Raw genomic sequence first — 23,356 nt, 5'->3', positions numbered from 1 at the left:
GTTATGTAAAACAAACTAAATGAATCTGGTATTGGGTTAACTTTACAGGAAATTGCCATTAAAATTATGTTGTGGAAGATTATTTTTCCTAATGGTTACTATTATTCGTACGGTCATTTAGCAGCAAACCAAATGTGGATCGTATTCAGGGACAGACAAATGCACCCAGCATAAAATCTTACCTTGCAAGTTAAAATAAACGTCAGGGTTAAACATGCGCTGAATGGCCTTTATTAGGTGAGACGTGGCAAGAAGACATCTGCACTGAATGCACTTGCTCATCAATTACGAACCTTGACGGCGAATACGAAACCTCATGCACCGCGTTCAAGTGTCCGAGCTGCAGTTCCGGATACACGTACGTGCCAGTGGCTGGACAATGCTGTGGCGATTGCGTGCCAACTGTGTGTCACTTCGAGGGCAAACAGTATCACCCTGGACAGACTTGGGTGGCGACGGGTGAGAAAACTATCTTTGCTTTGAACATTCGTTTACCTAAATGTGCGAATTTTAAGCTTGATTAAAAATTAAAACAACAATTTTTTTGGGGGAAACGATTTTATTGTATGCTTGTGAGGAAAAGCTGCAGTTGTGCTAAAGTGTGTATTTGGCCATATTTTGTCCACATATTTCTTTCACATGGGTGGTTGTTTTAACCAACAAAAATTAACGCTGGTTACTACGCTCAGACGACTCTTGTACCACGTGTGAGTGTTTGATCGATCCAGTGTCGAACGAGGTTTACAGTCAATGTAGTGCACCAGCCTGTGCTCCGCTCGATCCACTCTGTGAACCCGAAAACATCGTCACGACTGCTGATGGTTGCTGTACTGTATGTCTCACAAGTAAGTCCCTGTGGTTCCTTAGTTTGTTCATATGTAAAAACGAAACATACTTTAAACGAATGTAATTGCCTACAGGAAACGTTCCGGAGAGCAAGTGTCGACCAGTTACCGACTACGTTGAGGAACTTGAACACGACGGATGCCGCTCTTCTGATAAGGTCAACGTGACCATGTGCGAAGGAGCGTGTACCAGCGCATCAGTGTTCTCGTCCGAGGCAGGAACCTTCGAGAAGCAATGTTCCTGCTGTAGCACGGTGAAGACAGAAAAACGCACAGCTGACCTCTTCTGTCCAGACGGATCGAGTAAGGTGTACGTGTATGAGGTGGCGCTAGAGTGCGCGTGTCACTCCTCGGCATGCGGTGCTGAACCCATACTGTAAAAACTGACGGAACAAACAGAAAACTGACGGACTGACCCTACTGCTGACGACTTGCATGGTGGACGTATCGCGTGCGCTGGTCTGCCATATTATAGCAAAACAAGGAGTAAACCTAACGATAAACGACAAGGTGTAAAGGATGTTCTTGTTTGTATAACTTAATTTTTCTATAGCTATTTACTTTCACGTCTAATATATTTTTCTAGAGTGTATTTTCTTGTACTATGTGTTTTAAGTGGATAAAGTGAGTCGACTTTGTTTGCCTTACATGACAGTTATTTGCCACATATTTATATTGTAACGTAATCTTTTTGTCGGCTCTTGTCGAAGATGCCACGCGTTCGTCTTACCATTGCACAACCACGACTGACCCCCCTCTTTTATTTATATTATTTTCCCGCCCTGTTTTAGTTGTTTAGTCGTGCTTTTCTCATTCTTTCTGTTCTTTTTGCTTCGCGCGATGTCGTTCTTCCTCTGACATCACAATAGAGTGCGGATTGCTGGTGGTCGAAAATCGAGGGGCCGATTCGACGTCACGGTTTCCAATGCCGAAAGTCAACATTTCACCTGACGACTGCAAACATCGATAAACATGCCTTTGTACAAAAACCACAGACGCAGTCATTTTGGCGGGACTGCCACAAGGTTCTATTGGTGCAACTGATTTTACACACGGCATGCATGGCAACTGGAGAGCGCGAATGGATTTCGGACGGCACTTTATCCTGATCGATACGACGTAACTAAGCAATTCAGCGCTGATTTGCACCCGGCTATCGTCGAAAACTAGTCGGTCTGCAAGTTCAGTGCATTAGTCCCATGAATGTTCTGGTGGCCTTATCTCTGGCACCTTTTTCCGGCAGCTATTAACCTGACGGACATAAGCGATCTGGGGACGTTTTTCCGTCTCTGGCGAAAACTTGCCACATACCATTTCCCTTTCTGTCCTTTCAGTCGCGTGACGTCGCTGGCCCTGGTTGGGGAACGGGGTTTTCGGCAGTCGCGCGACACAATCCTATTGCTTTACACTGTACAGTCGCCGCCTTTTTAGTTTGCAAAGCCTTATCACAGAAAGCCCGTAGACGTATGTATGTCCCGTAACTGATATGTGTTGGTGTTTAACTGTCCTGACGTCAAGTTCACTGTAGCCTCCGCCAAGTGGCGTGCGTCACCATCCGGTTTCTTTACCGGTAATAGTTGTTTACAAAATGTTTCCAGAGACCCGGTGACGTGAACGCGGGGAGAGGGTTAAGTATTTAAAGGGTATTTTAATGTTGGTTAGCTGGTTGTCTCATGTACCGGTATGAGTTATAATATGGTGTTTTCGGATGACTTCATATAGTGTGTGTTGCTTTGGTGAATGTAACTTTCTTTACGTTTCCCTTCCTTGTTTCATGTAACGGGCGGGAATAAATGCATGATCAAAACCACATCTCAGAAATCTTTTTTTCCCCCGAGTTCAACTGGCACGCAGCAACAGATTAAAATTTTGGCCGACCTTTTTTGCGACTTTGAGTAAAAGTTACTTCACGTCTACGTCAGTGTTTACCAACCGGTGGCACGCGAAGGCATTCCTGGTGGTACGTGAGCACCTTTCCGTAATTTGCGGATATAGTTAGAATATATAAAAAAAACACGCTGCCGTAAAAATTATGATATTACAAAGAATGCGCCGATTAAAAGGCGACACAGTTCCTTCAAACAAGTGGCAACCTTAATTCTATCATATACCACAAGTCCTACACAGCTGCCGCGAACTACCCAGCCGTGCTAATGAATTATAGAATGCCACATTTAAATCTTATAACATGTAGCTTTTGAGAATGGAAACAATAGTAAACCTATAAACTGTAACATACATGTTGATTGAGCTCGTTAATGTGGGCCTATTTGGGGCAAAAATAATTTGAAACTATAGAAGCCTACTCGTTTAGGAGCGCACCGTCATGTCGCATATGTATTTAGTATTAGGGCCCGTCATGGAATATGCAGGGCTACATAAGAAAAACATGCGAACAACGTTCGGTTTATCTCACGGAAAATAAAAAATATTGTGGGGAAACTGTTAGGTGGCGCAAGAGGTTCACATACCAATCCATGGCAGTCCCGGATGTTCGACAGTGTGCTAACGCAAACAAGTGGGCTTGTACCACCTCACTAACCCCGGGGAAAAACCCGTGTGGTGGTAGTCCTCCATAAATATTGTGCGCCACCGGCAGGAACAATACCCTGCTGCTGAGCCCGAGCTTCTAAAACACTGAAGCATTTGAATGAACGACTATAATGGCGGCCGCTTTTGTCAATAAAGTTGTGGTAAAGAGTGCACAACAAAGGTATTCCTGACATTCCGGCCCGCGCATTGTTGAAGTGAATACTAGGCACTTTTCAGTTCCGCAAGTAAAAATAAACACAAAACAAACAACAAATTCTTTGTGGGCTCGTTTCATTTTATTCACCGTTCTGTATCAAGCCGCTTTACGACAAAAGAAAGCAAACTTGAAAAAACATAAAACCGTGCAAAGCGTCTCGTTTCCATGCCTGATGTATTTCTGAACCAAAATTCAGCTTTAGGTTCGGGAAGCACTTGGCCGCTGTATTTGCACGTCAGGTAAAACTCCCAGTTTATTCCACAGCCCTTCCTTACAGTCAGTTATGCCAAGTTACTTCAACCAACTTGAATCCCTTAAACCCGAGGACGACAGAAACCATTTCACGTCGTTTACAAATTCAATAAATTCCACCTTCCTTCTCATCCAGGTTGTCTTCTTCTTCGTCGAGGTAAGTCTCGCCATTATCGAAGTAAGATGTGAGGTAATCGTTTTCCTCCTCATTATCGTCTTCATCTTCCACCACCACCTCCTCCTCCTCTCCTGCTTCCGAATCTTCTTCCTTCAAAGACATTATTTTCCAAGATATCGCCGAACACTCCCAACGGAGGAGGTTAATACAAACCCAACAAGTCGCTTAGAGACATTTTGTTTTGCACAAAGATAATTAGGCAGCAATAAATTACAACACTTTCACTGCGTAATCGATCACAAGCGCCGGTAATTGAGCGTACCTCATCACTTCCTTGATTTTCAGCACTGGCGTCTTTTTTCTCAAGTACCTCCAACTTCGCCTTTATGTCGCTTTCATCCGCTTAAAAGCATACATGAAACACACATTTGATCAAAAAGACTAATACAAGCCGATGTAACCCGATATTTTAATAAATCACAGCCATAAAACTTTCCCTGAAAGACGATCCAACTTGATCAGTAGTCACGTACGTGACAGCAAATTGAGCTGTCGGTGATTTTTTTGTTTTTTGTTGCACCACACAACGCGGATACTATATGGGTAGGCAAATGAATTATTCAATTACATAGCATGATGCGTTACGCAAAACTCCCGACCATTTCTCCGTCTGTGCTTTGCGAAACACTTATTCCAGGCAAGGTGCATGGTTTAATTTTTTCAGCAAATTTTCGCTCCCAAATAGGGTTGGGGAATATGCTTGCAATCAGCGTTGCGAGCACAATATTGCAAACACAAAAGCTGTGTATAAACAATGATCTTTTAGACAAGTTCTAAACATTGCTAAAAGACGCTGAAAAAAACTCACCATTTACCAATCTTTTTCTTGATTTTGATACATTTGGGACAGCTGTGGAACTACTTTTACGCTTTTTTCTGTAATGCATTGAAAACATACTTTAGCGTGAACAAGCCAATAATGAAACATTAACAACCTAACAGCAATTTGTAGCTCTTTTGGTAATCGCTTCCAATCTGGTTTCCAAGCGATGGTATTGTCAGTGTTCCTAATTGCTCTGTATTTATCCGAATATCGATCAACATCTATAACATCAAGTTAATGTAAACTACAAGCTTTAGAACTAAACATTAAACAGACTAAAACATTAGAATAGGTTTGATATATACCTCAACAACACTTGCATTTTGACATTTATCAGGCATTTTGATGCATTCTGAACATTAGTTTTTCTTGCAAAATTATGCAAAGTTATTCAATATGCAACAAAACATTGTTCAATGCCCAACAAAAAAAGGATTTTTTTCAAAATCTTGCACAAAGTACTAAAATGATGTAGGCCAATGTATAATGCAATCATAGGAAAAATGTGGCTTATGCATGATTTTATCAATATTTTGGGACAAAACGCTCGGCCATAGGATGCAATTTATTCTGCTCTACAGCTATAACAATCATTGAGCTGCTGTCAGTAGTGCACGCACTGTTTTGACCTATGAGGTCTTGGTAAATTAAAGCAGTAATCTGCTTTCTTGCTTGTTTATAAATAAACAAATGTACTTGTCTCAAAAAGCAGCATTTGGTTGATCAGAAACTTTCAATATTTTTTGTTTTGAATATCAAATAAAAAGTATAATCCAGCATCATTAAATTAGTTATTTGAGGCAGTTTAACATCCACACAGCAGTAACACACAGTTGAATATTACAACAACTAGGGGAAGCAAATGACTCCATATCAGGAACAGACATTTTTTTACAAAGCTAGCCAGTTGGCAATTGTTTGTTAAATTCATATTGGTAGGGTTTTACTTATTGGGTTTCTGTGATACAAACCAGTTTTGGTATCTTCCGCTTGTATGTAATATGGTGAGTTTCTCATAGTTTGAATAAATTCCTTCTTTAGGGCAAGCATATAATTCACGTCGTCCCCAGACAACAGTGGCAATGCAGGTTGGCGAAGTGCCTGAAAAATATATGTATGTATAATTTTAAGGCATATATACATACACAAGAGGCCTACAAAATATATGCTGAAAATGCAACACAAGCTTAAGCTCATTTGCTAAAGTTACCAGTGTGCTTGATCATTCACTAAACTTGGTCTTTAAACGCATGGTCTTGAAAGTCATTTGTAATGGCTCCATGACACAATTTGGTCATGTCTGCTTTTTACCAACGCCAAGGCAATATATTTTGTGTGAGAAATAACAAGTCAATGGTAGATTGTAAGAGTTTGTCTACAGCACAACAAATTATATCTTGTAAACATGTCTTACCGGATATAACGGAGGTGGTTGAAGAGTTGGTGGTGGCAAGGCATCCCCTTTCCCAAAACCAATCGCTTCCATGTTGAATGTCACATTCCCGCGACCTCTACCTCGACCTCCTCGAGACATTTTCACCAGCTTTTAACAAAACACCCAAAATGAAGTGATATACAGTGTGAAACACATTTCTGTTTAATTTTCGTGTTGCACATGTAATGGGGCCATCAAACAAACGTGGATTTCTTACAAACAATATTTTAAAAACCTTTATTTTACGCAAATCGCTGATGCAGCAGTGAGCAGTGCATCAGTCACAGACTTAGCAGCGTTGTAAGTTCTTTCCGAAACGTTACCTTCGATACGGTGAAAAACATTTACATATGTTGTAGCTGGAAACTACCACATAATAAAATGGTTTACCTTGTATTTATTGCTTTGCACAAGTTAAGCGACTAATGATAAGTGATGGTTACAACAATTGTAGCTGCAATGCTTCGTTGATTCTCAGCAAATTCTCTATGTTGTGATGCTCCTGATTGCCACGTGATATTTAAAATTTTTAATCCGTAACAGTACAGTTAACAATTTGTTTATTATCTGCGTATTCCTTCCAGAAGCCGAAAAGTATAATAATTCGTATTGTTATTTATTAAAATATATTGAAAATTATTGTATAATATTAATGATTTTTGGTATTATCAAAAAAAATTAGGGCCTATTTTGTAACGCTGTAGAGGATTTTTTAGGTTTCAACGTGCCATTAGTTGTTCAATTATGTGGCACTTGACTTGACTGGAGGGCTTCACAGCACAGCTGACCCTTTGTGGCTTAGCACAAATGTCCCTTAAGGGCAATTCATTTCTTTTGAAATATAAGTTTTTATACTTTTATGAAGGTTAAAGTAAGTTGTAGGTGTGGTCAGGGATATAGTGTAAAACTGTTGTTGTTGGAAAGATTTGTGAAGGAAAACTCAGAATCTGCAAAAAATATGGCAGAACAAGCAGCAGCAGGTGGCTTCCAGGAAGAAACAGATGAGTACGAACATTATAACTATGAACAAGACAAGTTGACTGGTCACGGGGGTAAAGGTATGCACCTACAACATGATTTTTGTTTTATTTGCTACAGTATTCTAAAATTCTAAAGGTTGCAGAGTTTTTTTACAACATATTTTGTGTTCGCAGGAAGAACAAAAAAAGAATCTGCACAACACCATGTGAAAGATCCAAGTCGCAAAGCCCCAACAGTAATTGCTAATGCTGAAGAGAAAAGGAAGAAAGAGGCAAAGGAAAAGCAATCAAAGTGATGAATAAAGGCTTTTAAATGTTTGCAAAAGATGCAATTTTGCTGTAATTTGTGTTTGACTTAACGTGTAGGGGTGCCTGTGTATTCCAATACCTATGTATTTAAAAATTATATTGTTTTTTGGGTGTTTGTTTTGGGCTGACCTTTAAATGAGAATTCCTGCCACGTGTATTGACTGGCATGAAAATGTAGAAGATTTTATTTGTTAGCTGTTTACTCTGTTGCACCAGAAACATGCATGTTTTGTTTATGGGTCAAGATCATGGTTAAAAACTCGTTTTAAATGATTTCTTTTCCAAATTGATAAAACAATAAAATTTCACCATTTTACAGTGGTTTTGTGTAAAACTTTCATCATACCCACACTATAGCATCTTCTGTGTTACATGAGCTCGAAGGAGAACATTCATTTCCTTGGATGTCAATGAAATGCTTAACTATGATAGAGATAGATAGACCGAAAAACTCGTTCATTATATTTTAAAACTTTGCACTTTAATAAAATTTTGCTGTTCCATTGACTTAATTGCTGCAATTATCTAGTTTAACTATCAATTTATTACCTGCAGTACTAACAATAGGCCTATCCAACTTCTGTATCATACACGCTGATGCAACTGCAGCACGAGGACGGACATTGACACGCAAGTTCATCGTTTTGGGGCTTTTGGCTCCAAATATGCAACATTTCAGTCTTAGAAACGTGAACAAATGTCACCACGAAGGCAGGAACTAACGAGTATATTTCTTAAATAAAGTAAATCGCCAATGTGTTTGAGGAATGAGCACACAATCACCACGGCTTTCGATTAACCGTGCAATATTGTTGATGTAAATGTGAACTATTTACCATCTCATGCACCTAACGTTTTTCAATTAATTCAGGTTTTATTGCAAAAGATTTGGTGGTTTTTTAATTCGTATCTAAAATTTTCTGTTCCGCATACCTTTTGCGACGATTTAGTTTATAACAAGGTTGGGGACAAAAAAATGACCAACGATGAGTGCCACCAGGCAAATAATATTGTGTAAACACAGTGATTCCCAACCTTTTTGTGGTTGCGTACCACTTGGAGGTCAAACAATTTCGACGCGTACCACCTAGTTGAATGTCACAAAGTAACCTAGGCCCAGGGGATGAAGTAACAAACATTTTGAGATCACATACGATTTTTGGAATTCAAACTATATCCGTAAATTACGGAAAGGTGCTCGCGTACCACCTGGAATGCCTTCGCGTACCACCGGTTGGGAAACACTGTATGAACATATTTAAATTTTGAAACTTGCAAGTCAAGCATAATGTCTTGATATCATTTCGACAATAGTACGTCAAACAACGCACAAGAAATATAATTTTACACAAGGTGTATTTAAAAACAAGGTTGAGCAACAAGACAGAATGGTAAAAAAAGTCGTTGTATGGACACAATTCACAGCAATTAAATAAGGAAGAAGCGGGATTTTATGCATACTGTAAACACACTGCAAACGATGACAAATACACGAATGGAACTAAAACTCGTTTGAAGAAACACCCACGATTACATCGTTTTGTCAAGAAATTAACACACTGTATATTGACATCTGCTTGGTGTAGTGCATGTGTTTCAAACATGGTAAAATACAGTATACCGAAATGCCCGAATTACCAATCGGAATTTGGCAAAAAAAAACAAAGACGAGTAAAAAGTAGTACAATAAATTTGCTGTTCGCCGGGGTGCTGGAAGGCAGTGCAACTCTCTAAACCCACATTATCGGTAAAACTACACAAACACGTAGCACTACAACAATGCTTTGATGCACACTGTCCGCACCTGCGAGGGTTGATAGCTTTGTACAAAACAAAAATAAGGTACAGCGTTTGGGATGTGTGGAACAGACAGTCAAGCGCATACCATCACACACACATTGCGCGCGAGATTCCCTCGGCCTAAAATAGTAACTGGGAGAATCGTTTAGTGTTAAATGGTTTTAATCACGCCTGCTGCCTGTCAATTACCACGCATATGAAATAAGAAGGCTAATTATAGAAGAAAAAAAACATGAATTCACTTCAGAGTTTCGCACAGGTTAAACGTCAATCTGTGGCAGGTGTCTGATCAGGGTTGCGATTTGTAACGGAAGCTGTCGCGTTTAATGTGTTTAATGCATTGCCTTACTGCACCGAATTAATCACAACGACGGTCGGCACGCATTTTAAATAATTTCGCTGGCACAATCATTTTCGAGACTGCTGTTTGTTCCATTTATCGCAACAGATGATTTGTTCTTCGAAATAAAATTACTTCCTTTCCAATCAAGATTCAGCCACACTGGATAAGCTATAGTCAATCACTAGTTGTCCAACGTCCAATGATCTCACTGCAAATAATACAATACACTATCCGGCCTAACTTACATCCAGCACATGGATTTCGTTTAAACATCTTCGAATTACATCCAGAGGCAAGAAAAGAAAAATTTGGCCGGTATTGAGGATGGTGTGACTGCACAGAACCATGAAACAGCGGTTAATGTCATCTCATTAGGCAATACTCAGTAAGTCAATGTTCAGCTTTTGTCTTTTACGCGGGTCGACAGCTTTTTTACAACCGTCTTCAGCTCGGTAGCTTTCACTGCACCTGCGCAAGGTAAAATTTAATATGCAGGAAACATAAAAAAGCAGATGATAGTTTTTCAAATATTATCAAATTACCAAAGTGGAGGTTTGAAACAAAATGAAGAAAAGTATGATGACATTTTGATCAAAATAGTTTTAACATGGGAAAACACACACAATATATAACTAAACAATGTTCGTCTCGTTATGGACGAATAACTTAAACTTCCAATTTCAACAATATAACTAACGCAGTATCATGACCTAAAGTATGCAGTAGGCGCATTTAACAACTTGACGATCAATTGTTCACGAGCTAACTGTTACGCACTACAAAGTTAACAAGGAAAGTGCAATGAATCATTAAGCAAACAAAGCAGGCAAGATCTGCCATGGCTACGAAGGGCTATTGTTATTCTGTTTCGGTTCCTCTTCTAAGGTTTTTCTGTTCGAGGAAACCGAAAGTTCAAAACAAAGATGAGATCAATACATGGAAGCTTGGCCCTTCTCCACGTTAGCGATTGTGAGTTTTTTCGTAGTTGGTCATACAAACTACTTTTAAGTGAAATCTTACCGCGCGTCCGTCGTGAGTAACGACGCTTTGGCTTTGACAGTTCCGTCCCGTTGTCGGGACATATTTCATCAGCTGCAAACGATATTGCTGGGTTAAGATTGCTAATCTTAACTTATACAAACCAAATGTAAAATACTGCGCCAAGCCACACAGATTAACGCCAGGTTGAAAAATACGACATGCAGCTTTAAAATATTCGAAAAGGCGCAAGGCGATTAAGATTCACGAAGCACTATTTTGAACATACCGTGTTGGATTGATTGGACGATGCTTTTGATTTTGGCGCCAACGCTATTCGTATCTACACACAGGAAGAAACAAACCAAAATGAATAAAGGCATCATTGCGTTCAACATGCAAAAAGAATTAATTAACGGGAAGAAACCTACTGGTCTACTCGACAAATTAATCACCACAGTGCGATTTGTGTGAAATAGCTAAATGTTGAAAAAGTTTTTCTTTCGGCACATCTGATAATTTAACAAAAACTTTCCTTGCCAACAAGGAAACAGAATTAATTACGGTTGGCAATCTCAAGCGTTCAACTACAATCGAAAGCAAACCTTTGAAATCTTGAGATCAAGTAAATACAATGAGATCACCTATACCTGAACTTTCCTGAGCGGTATCGGTTTCTTCACCACTTGTCCGTAGATTCGCGCTACTCAAATATTCCGAAGTAGTTTTCAGTTCGTCCTTGTGACTTTCGCTTGGGTTTAATGAAAACACCGATGAAATGGCAATATCGCCTTTAACCCCTTCAAACCCGTAGTTTGTCGCAACCTGGAGGTCACTGGGAATTTCAACATCACGAAAGTTTGAACGCGACGTTTTACTATCTGGATAGCAATTGGACAAAGTGGACGATGGGTGTAAAGGTGGGTTATCCGCTGTTACGAAAGGCAAGGTTACAACATTGTTGTTGCCGTTGCTGTTGCCATTTACAGATGCGGTTTGCTGGAACTTGGGACCGTTTTCCGAAGTCTCGATCTGTTGCAAAATTTCGTGATACTCGCGCGTGATTTGCGACGAATTTGCGTCGTCCAAGTGGTCCACGTTGCCGCTAACAAACTTGGCACCGAGTGAAGGGCTGTTGCAACCTATTGATCGATCGAATCCCAACGTTATGGGTGTTCGTTGAGATGGTGTTTCTGAACGCACCACCGTTTGCTGCGAGTCCTGCTGGTTCATCAACCTGACCAAGTATTGGTTGTTTGGTAAGGCAACGTGATGTTGCGTAAGATTTACCGGGGTCCCTAACCGTTGCTGGTGGTTGTGTGGTGCCATGAGGGATAAACCATGGTGAATATGGTTGTTAACCATCGATTGACCGTGCGGTAAAGTATTCATGGTAAACCGGATGGTCATTGGTGCCGTATGTCCAGATAATAAGTTAACACCTGGGTAAGATGGCAAGGCGCGGTTTTGATTTTGACCCATTGAAGTTATCAAGGAGGGGGAGTAAGAGGGCAGAGGTTGCGACAACCCTGCGCAAACCTTACTTTGGTTGTGAACGGACTCCAAAGCAGGTAAAGACGCCGGGTTATAAAGTCGAGGTGTGGAAATATTGACTACTGGTTGCGTTGCCAAATTTATGCTTGGTGAATTGATCGGATGGACGGAATTTTGGGACATGGTCGGAGGGGGAGAAATGGATGCTATTTGCACTTTGACCAGTTCCCCAGTCTTTCCTTTCTTAGACTGTTCGATGCTGTTTGGAACTGATCGCTGTTTTCGCTTTTGCGGAACTCCTTTCCGCAGGACCTTGGGCTTAAGCTCTGCATCCGACTCCATTAGCAGCATGTTATACGAGAACGATGTTGAAAACATCTGTCCAAGATTGGTTTGCTGGTGTTATTTATATGCGCCAAATATTACATATCACGTAAAAAATATGATTTTTAATCACTTGTTATTGTAGCTGATAGCAATCACTCTCAACGTACCGTATTGAATCAAAAAATGAGTAAACATTTTTTTTTAAATAAATTTTTGTCAAAGAAATTTTGTTAGAAATAACTTCGTTGCGGCAACTGTTTACTCATACGACAATATTTCCACTTATTAAAAACACACATGGCATGCAATGATTTAAATACATACATTTTAATATGGTTATCTTTACAAAGGTTTTATCTTCAAGTTGCCTTGGTTCTCATTTTAATAAGTGTTGTAAGTTGTAAATATAAAAAGAAAATTAATTTAATGCATGCGAACAAAATGATGAAAAACATTCATGTAAATTCACTAAATTTCAGCTAAAAACAAATAAGTTTAATGTCTACCGAGTTAACAACTAGTTAATCACAATATATTTAAAAAAAAAATTTTAAAAACAAAATTACACAATTCATATCAAAATTTCTTCATGCCAACATTACCTCAGTTATGTTATCATCGATGAAGTTGATTGGTTGGTAGGTTTTAACACTAACGAAGTTTGGAAGTTGGTTGCTTTTGATTCCAAAATGCTTATCATAAAAATCCTAAAATTGTGTTTTTCTAATTAGAAAACTTGGTTTGGTGAAATGTTTTGTTATTACGAAACGACCACATGAGTACCCAATAAAAACGGAATACTCAAATCAATAACAGAGTTTATAAAAACGACAAAAAAACTACCTTTTACCAACAGACAAAACTTATGTTCATTACTATACAAACTTTTTTGGAAAATAAAATTTACTTTTTACGTTCTATATTATGGACGGCGTTCTTTAACGCTAAACTTAAAAAAAACCTTAAAAAACAATTATGACTGACATATGCCTTGTTTCCTATACATTACAAGGCACACATGTTACACAGAATTGTTTCATACTTTTGTTGCATAATTTTCTCATGAATTGACTAACCGGAAGAATGACTTTCAAGAAGTCTTCCATGTGCAACATTTTGTCGAGGTTCGGGTCTTCCATTGGACCGAGCTCTTTCTCCAAACGGACTTCCTGTGATATTTCGCGGCCGTATATTCGACAGTAAATGTCACGGAAAAACTCCAACGGTGGATACATGGGAATTTTGGAGAAGATCAGGTGGGTGTAAAGCTGCTGTGGAGATATCCCAATCACGAAGGCCACGTCACGAACTCTCAGCTGAGTGACACCGGCACGTTGAGGCAGCGGTTTTGCCAAAGGTTCATTGCATGACAATTGCGTTTGCATGTACGCAATTCGACGCTTTCTGTATTTGCTTGGTTGCAAGCCAAAAGAACGGACACCCTTGATGTATCGAAACGGCACTAGCATGTCAACTTCAAGGATGCCGTGGTAATGTATACCACTGGATACCGAGCCAATAGTTGGTATATGATGTTTGCTGCTTTCCGTTGTAGCGATACCTGTAGTCGTGTCATGTGACAGCGGAAAATGTGGTTCTGGGTTATATTCACCAATTCGTTCAGTGTCATGACCAGTGGTGTTGAAATCTCTTTGCGGCGGAAATGAAATGGTGTTTAATGGGTTTTGGGGCAGGAAGGATGATCCTGAAAACAAAAGTTTAATAAGATTACTTTTCAACACAGCTAAAGAACATTTTCTGACACCACATTTCGAAAAGATTTTTTTTACTGCTATTTTTCACACTCTTATTTTCACATTTCTGTTTTCAGTTCAGTTACAAAAAGAAAGTTAACATTTTGTGGTATTTTTTTTAATCAAATTACCCAAACCAATAGTTTTGTTAAACGGCAAACACATACCAAGTGAAACCTTTGATTTGTTTGAATTCGATTCATTCGTGATAACCATTGGAAATTTTAGGGCACGTTCCTGTAACTCTCCTGTCTGAGAAAAATGTGGGTTCATGTTCGTTGTGTGTTTGTCCAACTGAAATAGAAAATACCATGCTCAAACCAGCGAAACCAAATGGTGTTTTGAGTTTAAACCGAAATATACCTTTTGTCGTTTCGCACTGCTTTCATCTGGATGTAAATCTTTAACTTCCTTTTTTCTTGGCTGCACCTTAACTTTTTCTCTTTGAAAAACGTCAGTTGGTGATGCGATTTCTTGTTTCACAATGCCGTTGCCCAATTGTTTGGCCACTTTGGGCGGATTGGGGGAATTCCCATCTAACACCGTTTCTTTCAAATTAAACTTGTTGGAGAGAACCGACAGAAAAACGCAATCCTCCTCTTCCGGATCTTGATCTTCCTCCACAGCTTCTCGGGATATATTGCTCACAGTTTCAGATTCTTCTTTGGTCTGAACTTCTTCCTCGTCTGATGATATTGATGGAAGAGGCTTTCGCCGTGGTAATGGACGGGACAGATCATCCAGCTTGTACGTTTTAGCAAAATCATTTAACATCACGGTTGGGTTTAAGACGTCCTGTTTTGAGCCGAGTTTCTCAGCATTGGCTTCAGATGATTGAAAATTTTTTGAAGGCTTGATTGAATTCTGAATGTTGCCCGATACCGAAGTTATGACCTTTACTTGATTTGTTCCAAGGACTCCGGAATTTGTTTCAAGCGGCTGTTGGTGTTGAACTGCCACCTTGATATTGTTACTATGTTGCTTTTGGCCTGGATCATTTAAATCTCCAGAACGGTCAACGAAAGCTTTGTCCAGTTTGTCAACGGAACTCTTCAAAACTACCTTGTCAAAAGTGCTCAGGTTTTTAACAGCTTCCATGCGATTGTCGGATGCGATGTTGCCATTTTTCTTATCGGTAACGGCCCTATCGTCGCCTGAATTTTCACCATTTTCTGCAACCTTAGATGAATTAGTGTTCAGTGTGTTGAATTCTTTGCCATTATTGTCAGAGTTAAAAGCTTTTGCGCGCGCTTCCAGTTTTGAATTGTTGCATTCATTATTAGTCCCATCACTATTGGCAGACCTAAATATGGCCGTTGCGTCAATTGGTTCCTTGTCTGTGTATATTTCTGGACGATTATCGTTGGCATCGCACAACATCGGTTCGAGATTACTTGAACCAGTGGACTGTACGTCTGATATTGGTTGGCAATTGGTCTCCAACAATTGCTCATGATCTACGATTTCGGGTGTGGGGCTTGAATTAGTTTCTGTGGTTATTACGTTTTCTTCATCTACGGACCCACTAACACAAGGGGTTTCGTGCTCAGTTGCCAGGTTTTGTGCAAACTTTTCACTGACATTGTGATTTGTTTCTTCTAAAGATTTGTCGTGCTTTCGAGGAAGTGCATCCTTTCCCCTTTCTGTAGCATCAGTGTTGCAAATATCTTTCAGTATCGGTCCACAACTTTCAGACGTTTTTGGAGTTTCTACATCACCAACTGTTTTCTGCACTTCACCGTCACCAACTGTTAACTCCGAGTTGACTTTCGCCCTTCGCCTTAACATAACTCTTTTTTCGAACTTTTTGTCCGGTCGCTTTTTTCGGCCACGAGTAGGTGCGGTCTTTGTCGTCTTCTTAGACGCTTCGGTTTCTTTGACACTGACCGACTGCATAGATTCATCTGGGATAGTTTTGCTTTGATCCTTGGCTCTTTGGGATGTTTGGTCGGAGTTCGCGCACGGCGTTGGGACTGTATTTATTGACTGTACTGTATCAACAATAGCCTTTTCCAAGAGCTTTTTCTTCCACGATTGTCTCATAATTGGCTGGGGAGTGCTTGTTTCTTTCGACGTGTTGCCTGTGGACGCAGTTGTGGTAAGCTGGAATGTAGGTTCGGTTCCGCTTGTAGAAACCAACGCAACGGAAGTCGAGGAAACTGGAAATGCCACACATTCACACACAGGATTGACAGGTGTTTCTAAACCAGTTGGTAAATTTGTGTTAACTGTAGAATTTACTTTTAATTGCGGATCATTATCTTCCGCTGGTCTTTGTGCCAACGATTCAGTGTCATCAGTTTTCGACGAAGAAGATTCCACAGAGTTTCTGCGTGCAGTTTCTAAATCTTTATTTAGTAAACGCGGTGAACTTCTAGTAATGATTTCATTTGCTTTTTCTTCAAATGCATTCCAGAGTGCCCGAAATACATCTGAACCCCAACGACTTCCTTCAGTTTCACTAAAAGGCCATTCCATACTCACATGTTCGTCAACTAGCTGATCCGCATGAATTTTGCCAGTGTTTGTAATTTCGTCGTCACTGAACTCTAAAGGAGCATCGCTAATATCTTCTAGGTCGAAATGAAAGGATTGTTTGCGTTCCATCTTTTTTTGTCTGTCATCAGTACCACTCCCAGTGCTGGTGGTATTCCTAATAATGGATATTAATTTTGCCAAATTCTCTTCTACCTCTTGGTGAGGTGCCTCTACTTTAGAGTCCTGATCAAAAACATTATTACAGAAATCTTTTCTGTTTGATGAACTTCGATGCAACCATAATCGATGTTTCTTCTGCCCCAAATAAGAATATTGATGGTAGGTAGGAGCGTGTAATTGTTCTTCACGGTCACTGTGATTATTCTTATCAAACCGCCAGCGATAATCTGAAACATCTTCATCTCTTGCCCTTGCCGGAAGCACGTCATCAAACTTTGTACTCTGTTTCGTGAAGGTGTTCACTATACTATGTAGCCTGTTCCGAAATTGCGGCGAGGCACTGCGAAACTTTTCTGACGAATCTTGAAAACCAGGCGTATTAACAGCCGGGAACGAACAATCACTGGAAGTTGTGTGCTGTACTTTCGTGCTATGAGCATTGACATGGTTCGTTAAATGATCAATAGTTTTCAAGTTGTTTGATTGCTTGGACGACATACTCGACATTTCTGCAGCGCCTATAAATGACTTATTGTTGTTGTTGGCGTTTTCTGTAAAGCCATTATTGCTTTGGTCCAAGTTGGGCAAATCAAGGGATTGCGGCGCAGCAACACACGTTGAACTAGGTGGAACATGTGCCAAACGTTGATTTTGTTGCACTGCTACCGGTTTGAAAGCGGCAAACTGTTGCAAATGACTTCCTGGCATGTTGGTTTGAGTACCAGCGGGGCCCGGATAGAGCATGTAAGGTGTGAACAAGATTGGCATGTTGACAGCATATGTGGGACGGTTAATGTCAAGTGACACGACATCCCGTGGAACTGCTGGCACTGGATTTGGTAGAATGGCGGATGTCGTTGGTTTGAATTTTCCTTTGGCTTTAAATGGCGAAATTTCATCTGTCTCATTTTTGTCCGCTGCTTCGTTGTCTGAAGAAGATTCCGACGTTGGACCATTTGCAGGCAAAGCCCGAAGCATTTGTAAAGTTGATTCGTCTTCACTGGTGGTGGTCGGAGCAGACTCGTGTCGCTCGGATGACTCAGACGAGCTTGTGTCAGAACTGGACGGTGACGAAAGCTTGGTTAACTTCCTAACCACATGCTGTTTTACGGGCGGCCGAGGGCCGAAAAATTCAGAGATATTTTCCCCACCGCTTTCCTCCATTTCCATTGGTTCCGATTTGACTTTTATTTCAGCGCTGTTTAGGTTGACTGACTGTGCCTGTGAATTTTCCTCGTGCACATTTGTTGTCTTGCGTTCATCATCAGTCTCGTCAAGCACTGGACTTTTAGGTGATTCACCGACCTCCGGTTCTTTTACTTTGACGTCAGTTGCCTCTTGAGGGCTCACAGACCGTTTCGTTTCGGTTTCGCTTTTGTCCTTTTCTTTTGACTGAACCGGTTTTCCTTTAAATTTTCGCATTTCCTTCTTTTTCTTCTTCTTTTTTTTAACTTTACGTGATTTATGTTTCGAGTTACCCTCTGAAGTACTGGCTTCTTTTGTGTCATGGCTGGCTTTCCGATGCTTTTCGCTATACGTTGGATAGGAGGATAATTTGTCGTTTTGGCGTTCATCCGAGTCCGTATCGGATCTCGGAAACCGCCTGTGTTGGTAGTAATCATAATGCGGCCGATGATAGTTGTTGGAAATATTTCTTTCCCCACTGTAGTCCCTTCTGCTATCGTCGTGGCTTCGGCGTCCGTTTCGACTTGTATACAAAGTGTTGTGAGAGTCTCTTTCCCAGGACCTATACGAACCGTAGTAGTAGCGGTGGTGATGGGTTCGGCGCCCGTAATCGTTTGTTTCATCCCTTGTCTTCGAATCTGAGCGACTGGGCGTTCGCCTGTTGTAACTCGAACTTCGCCTGTCATACCTGTCGTAAGATCTTCGTGACCGCGATCTGGCGTAGCTTCTAGAACGACTTCTTCGCGAACGATCGCGCGACTTTGAATAAGTGTCATTGCTTGATCTTGAACTAGATCTTCTGGTGGAGACCGATGCGGACCTGCTATATCGCGATCGATATCGTTTGGACTTGTATCGTTTGGTACGCCTGCTGCGACTGCGCGAGCGGCTGCTGTTACTGCGAGATAGAGATGAACAGCTAGTGTAAGACTCCGAACTCCTTCTCGATCGCGACCTGTAATTCCTTGAATGACTTCTATCAGATCTGCTGTATGAATGGTTCGATGAAGATCTTGAATGTCGTCGGTGTGACGACCGTTTGTCATTGTCAGCTGAATTTGTTTTGCGTTGACCGTTCTGTTTTTTGGTTTTTACCTTACGGGATGGGGAGGTATCGCTCGAGTCGGTCGAGCCTTGTCCCGAGTCTGAGTAGTTAACCACACCACAATCAGGCTTTGCATTTCCACTGTTGACACTTACACGTTTAACGCTGTCCGACAGGGATTTTATTTTCTTCTTTTGTTCCACGCGAGATCGGATCATATTTTTAATCTTCTGGCACTCCTGCATGAATATAAATATAAAAAATATAAACAAGAAACCAAATCATTTCTGCAATGAGTTTGGGCCAATGGTATTACACAGTTTGACCAATTTCTTCAATTTGCCGTGTCAGTCTCTGATCTATGACCATATTGCTTGCTTGCGCACTGCTTTTATAAGAGACTGACTATGAAACCACTTTATTAGCACGAGCTTTCGCGAGATTGATCTCGCTTCTTCAGGTGCAGCAAATAACCTGGTTATTTGTGCACAAGCAAGCAATATAGTCACAGTTTGACCAAGTAAAACACAACTTTTACGAGCAACAAAAGAAAATTAAACTTTGAAGTTTTGTGTTAAATTGGTTGGAACGCCTTTCTTGTATAATCAGGTGTTTTGTTTTATAACTTGACAAGCATTATACAATACAATAGCAACAAAAGTAATGTAATTTGAGCAATAAAATGAATAACAAAACGGTTAAAAAAATGTTTGCTTGATGGTAATGTTTGTTTAATATTTCGACCTAAATTATTGCCAAAAAGTAGAAAATATATTATCAAACTGATTTTGTTTGTGTCTATGAAACTTAAAAACATTAACTTTGTTTTTTAGTTATAAAGATTTTACTTTCTTTGAGAAATCGTCCTTAAAAAACATATATTGGTTACTTGAATAGAAACAGAAACTAGCTCTACACTGGCTTTTAAAATAATGTTTTGAACATTTTTGTAGTTTAACAAAACTTAATATTTAATCTAAAAATAGCAATAGTAGGATCAGAAACAACCGTAAATGTCTGGAACTTACCTCAGTCGTGATGACATTACAACTTTTATCGCTTGCAACGATTTTTGACCTTGTTTTTGTTGTAAAACCTTTTCCAAATTCAGTGTGTAGATTCACAGTTAGCCAAATATTATAAGCTCGTACTTGACGTGGACGCATTGGATAAGTTTCGACTGTTTGTTCGATAACATATTCCACGTCAACCAATTCAAACTCCGAAAAAATAGTCTGCAAAACAAACAAATTCATGCAGCTTTCAACATTTCTTCTAAAACTTCAAAAAAAGTTTACAACAATCCATAGTCATATACACAATTTTGCCGTCACGCTTTTAACTATGCACAAAAAATAAAAAAGTATAAATAGAACTCTTGAAAACTCTTCCCAGCACTACAAACGAATAAGTATTTTAGCCAACAACCAAATAGCAGACAGGAAATTGGCGCAAATAAACTTTTCCGCGTGACTAAGCACCAATCGACAATTGCTAACAACGAGGCGCACTGAACCTTACGTCACGACATCAGGAAGTATCTATGAATTGGTCGTAGCAGTAAGGCGTTGCTTGACAGCGCGCAGTGAAAATTGGTGGCCCTAAATTTAGACACATTGTGTAATATGACGCTACACACAACCAACTGATGTTGAAAACTCGCACAACGTATGGCACATTTAAGAACTTGCACATAAGGTACATTTAACCAAAAAAAAGCTCCAGATAGAAACCGCTTTAATATAGTTTTGTGCCAAATGTAGCAAACCTAATATATTCGAAAATTGGCTCTTCTGTAATAAATAGCAAAACCGTTGCGTAATCTCCAGACAAACGCCCACACAAAACTTTTTAGCGCAATGCCTTCAACCTACTGGTTGGCAGGCGAACAAAACACTCAAACACGCCCGCTCCGACACACACGTTCGCACACCACATGTTGCGCAACTTACCTGTAAACTAACACATTTTAATGTGTTGATAAAGGCATCGGAAGCTATAATTGCCAAACAAGCCCAGTGACAGAGAGCCACGTCTCTCTTTACAGAGGCCAGTCTTTTACATTTGTTTGTCAGAGATCGCGCGCGCGCGTGCGTGTGTGCCCGCGTTCGTGTACGCGTGGGTGCACACACACGCGAGTGTATCCAAGCGTGCACGAAAACGCGCAGCCCACTGTTTCTCCGTCTGAGATTTCTTCCGCCTGACGCCTAAGCCTTAACAAAAGACCTCTGTTGTCCACCAACAGTATTGTATAAAGTTCGAAACGGCTGCAGCCACTCTGCACATTTAAATTTGTTTGACTTCCTGCTATTATTTCTCAACCTGTCATAAAATATCGTTTTACCCACCATTAGAATAATGATTTGTTGCACGTCTGCGTTTAGTCAAGGCAAACGTCCTACGCATCGTTGGTGGTATGATAAAAAATGTTAATGGTTACGAAGGTAACCCAGTACTCGTAATATTGCAAATACGTACCGCATGTAAAACACGAATAGGAATCACTTGTTGATCTTTGCGTTGATACGCAGGCAATCTGACACCAGCACATGTTGTATATTCAACTTTAATCAAATCTTCGTTGAGACGGTGTCCTTTGCCATCGCCAACCATTTTGCTTCCTTTTTGCAATTCTAACGGCATCTGTTGGAAAGATATTGTTACAGGCATGGTACAATAAACGCCATAATGCTTTGGGAATAGAACTGCTGCAGCGGAGAAATAAAAGATGCGGTCGGCTGAATGTCTTCCTGAATTGACAAATTTTGACAATACAATAGAATAGGTCAACTGTTAGGTTTCGTCAAGCACTGCAAGCAACTAAACTACTGTGACCTACTAATATAAACAAAGAAAATGAATTACTAGAACTGTTTAAATAAATGTCTGGAATAAACCTGAAACGACGGCATGTATTCTCTGCATATAGGTTAACAGCAATACTAAAAGTCTGAAACAAAATACTAAAGCTCAGGTGTTTAAATAAACAACATGTACCTTCTAAATAATGCAAACAGACAGTCATCACGGAATACTGCCATATGAACACCTTCCCTTGTGACCGCGTAGCCAGTTCCTTTCGAAAATGATCAACACTATATTAGCTCCACACTTAAGCGAAAGGTTAGGCTTCAAACAAAAGACACTTAAAACTTACGGACGCGAGCAACTGATAGGTAGGAATTTAAAACAAAACACTGCCATTGTGACGCACAGAGGGGCAGCATGATATTCAGCATTTCAGCTCAATGAAAAAGTTGTTATCCTATACATGCGATGTTTAACTACAGACCTAAATGTTTGCCTTACAACACTGAGGTTACTGGCAAATTAGTTATCAACAAAATTAGGCTGTTTTTAGTTCTATGCAAACCTGGAAACATTGTGCTGAACGACAATGCCCATGTAGCGAAAACAAGTATATTTCGCATTTAAAATCCAAAGCATATATCTTGACGCATATTCAACAAAGCTTAACTTAGCTTAGTTTATCTACGAGCCACTTGCATCTTTTACTTATAAAGTGCCTTAAGCTTACATTGTGTGTTGCGCCACAAACACTGAATTAGCTAGCAGCACCGTGAAAGGCGTAAAACGAAACAAAACAGGCTTTCCTAAACGCTTGGCTGAAGGCCTAAGGCAGCGCTTCTCAACCTTTTTCTTTTGCGACCTAAAAGCGCTAGTCGTTGAAAACCCCAGACAAAAGTGGAGAACTGGTAAACATTAAGATATTTGTTATCTAAAAACAACTTATTTTGCCTTCAGTAAGTCTATAAATCCCGCGTTAAACCATTGCTTTGTACTTGACACATCACATTGTTAATAATCAACTGTACAATTTGAGCTAAACTGATGTAACAACGTAGTTTAGGTGCGAAGCATAAAATAAATCTAGACAAGAATCAATCCAGATTTGGGCTAAAATTTGACGTAAATTGACTGCCAAAGGTTCAGCGACCCACATTCGGGACGGCGCTTATAGGTTGAAAAAAATAACAGCCCAAGGTATGCACGCTTTCAGTCGTTTTGCCCTTTGGCCACAAACAGTTCCGCTTGGCTTGGCTAAACATTTGCCATGCTTAACCAGCGTAAAGTAAGCAATAAAACAAGAGATAGGTTAAATACTGGTTGCGAACACCTGTGGCTAACCAGCGGTAAAAAGAATGACGCTTCCTTCACAGGAAAATTACCACCATTGGCA

The 23,356-nt window shown here is 40.1% G+C and overlaps 2 protein-coding genes and 1 long non-coding RNA gene across 6 annotated transcripts; 1 reads left to right on the top strand and 2 right to left on the bottom strand.

The window, feature by feature from the left end:
- Positions 1–3,336: 3,336 nt before the first annotated feature.
- Positions 3,337–6,756, bottom strand: LOC145904058 (DNA-directed RNA polymerase III subunit RPC7-like). 3 transcript variants are annotated; one of them, XR_014402712.1, is made up of 7 exons: positions 6,262–6,401; positions 5,819–5,948; positions 4,960–5,068; positions 4,833–4,900; positions 4,287–4,366; positions 3,722–4,114; positions 3,337–3,606 (listed from the first exon to the last, which is right to left on the bottom strand). XR_014402712.1 is itself a non-coding variant. In XM_082992283.1 (7 exons), exons 2-7 carry the CDS (start codon positions 6,379–6,381, stop codon positions 3,953–3,955), a joined length of 669 nt encoding a protein of 222 aa, XP_082848409.1. In that variant the 5' UTR covers positions 6,382–6,390; positions 6,673–6,756; the 3' UTR covers positions 3,687–3,952. The 3 variants fall into 3 exon arrangements, 2 of the variants coding, with proteins under 2 accessions (XP_082848409.1, XP_082848408.1); XM_082992283.1 differs by lacking the exon at positions 3,337–3,606 and adding an exon at positions 6,673–6,756 and having other exon boundaries at positions 3,687–4,114; positions 6,262–6,390; XM_082992282.1 differs by lacking the exon at positions 3,337–3,606 and having other exon boundaries at positions 3,687–4,114.
- Positions 6,757–7,150: 394 nt separating this feature from the next.
- Positions 7,151–7,909, top strand: LOC145904059 (uncharacterized). The gene is made up of 2 exons (XR_014402713.1): positions 7,151–7,340; positions 7,437–7,909. It is a non-coding gene; the product is annotated as an uncharacterized LOC145904059 (long non-coding RNA).
- A 1,001-nt stretch (positions 7,910–8,910) lies between these two features.
- LOC145904057 (uncharacterized) lies at positions 8,911–22,287 on the bottom strand. 2 transcript variants are annotated; one of them, XM_082992280.1, is made up of 11 exons: positions 22,153–22,287; positions 21,634–21,798; positions 20,184–20,390; positions 14,631–19,394; positions 14,435–14,561; positions 13,590–14,218; positions 13,116–13,220; positions 11,343–12,564; positions 10,982–11,035; positions 10,735–10,806; positions 8,911–10,182 (listed from the first exon to the last, which is right to left on the bottom strand). In XM_082992280.1, the coding sequence occupies exons 2-11, from the start codon at positions 21,796–21,798 to the stop codon at positions 10,112–10,114; spliced, it is 7,416 nt and encodes a 2,471-aa protein (XP_082848406.1). In that variant the 5' UTR covers positions 22,153–22,287; the 3' UTR covers positions 8,911–10,111. The 2 variants fall into 2 exon arrangements, with proteins under 2 accessions (XP_082848406.1, XP_082848407.1); XM_082992281.1 differs by lacking the exon at positions 10,982–11,035.
- Positions 22,288–23,356: the final 1,069 nt, after the last annotated feature.

This window comes from Ascidia mentula, chromosome 5 (assembly GCF_947561715.1).
Source record: "Ascidia mentula chromosome 5, kaAscMent1.1, whole genome shotgun sequence".
Classification (NCBI taxonomy): Eukaryota; Metazoa; Chordata; class Ascidiacea; order Phlebobranchia; family Ascidiidae; genus Ascidia; species Ascidia mentula.
Note: the sequence above shows the minus strand (reverse complement) of the source record. Positions and strands in the feature narration are given on the sequence as shown.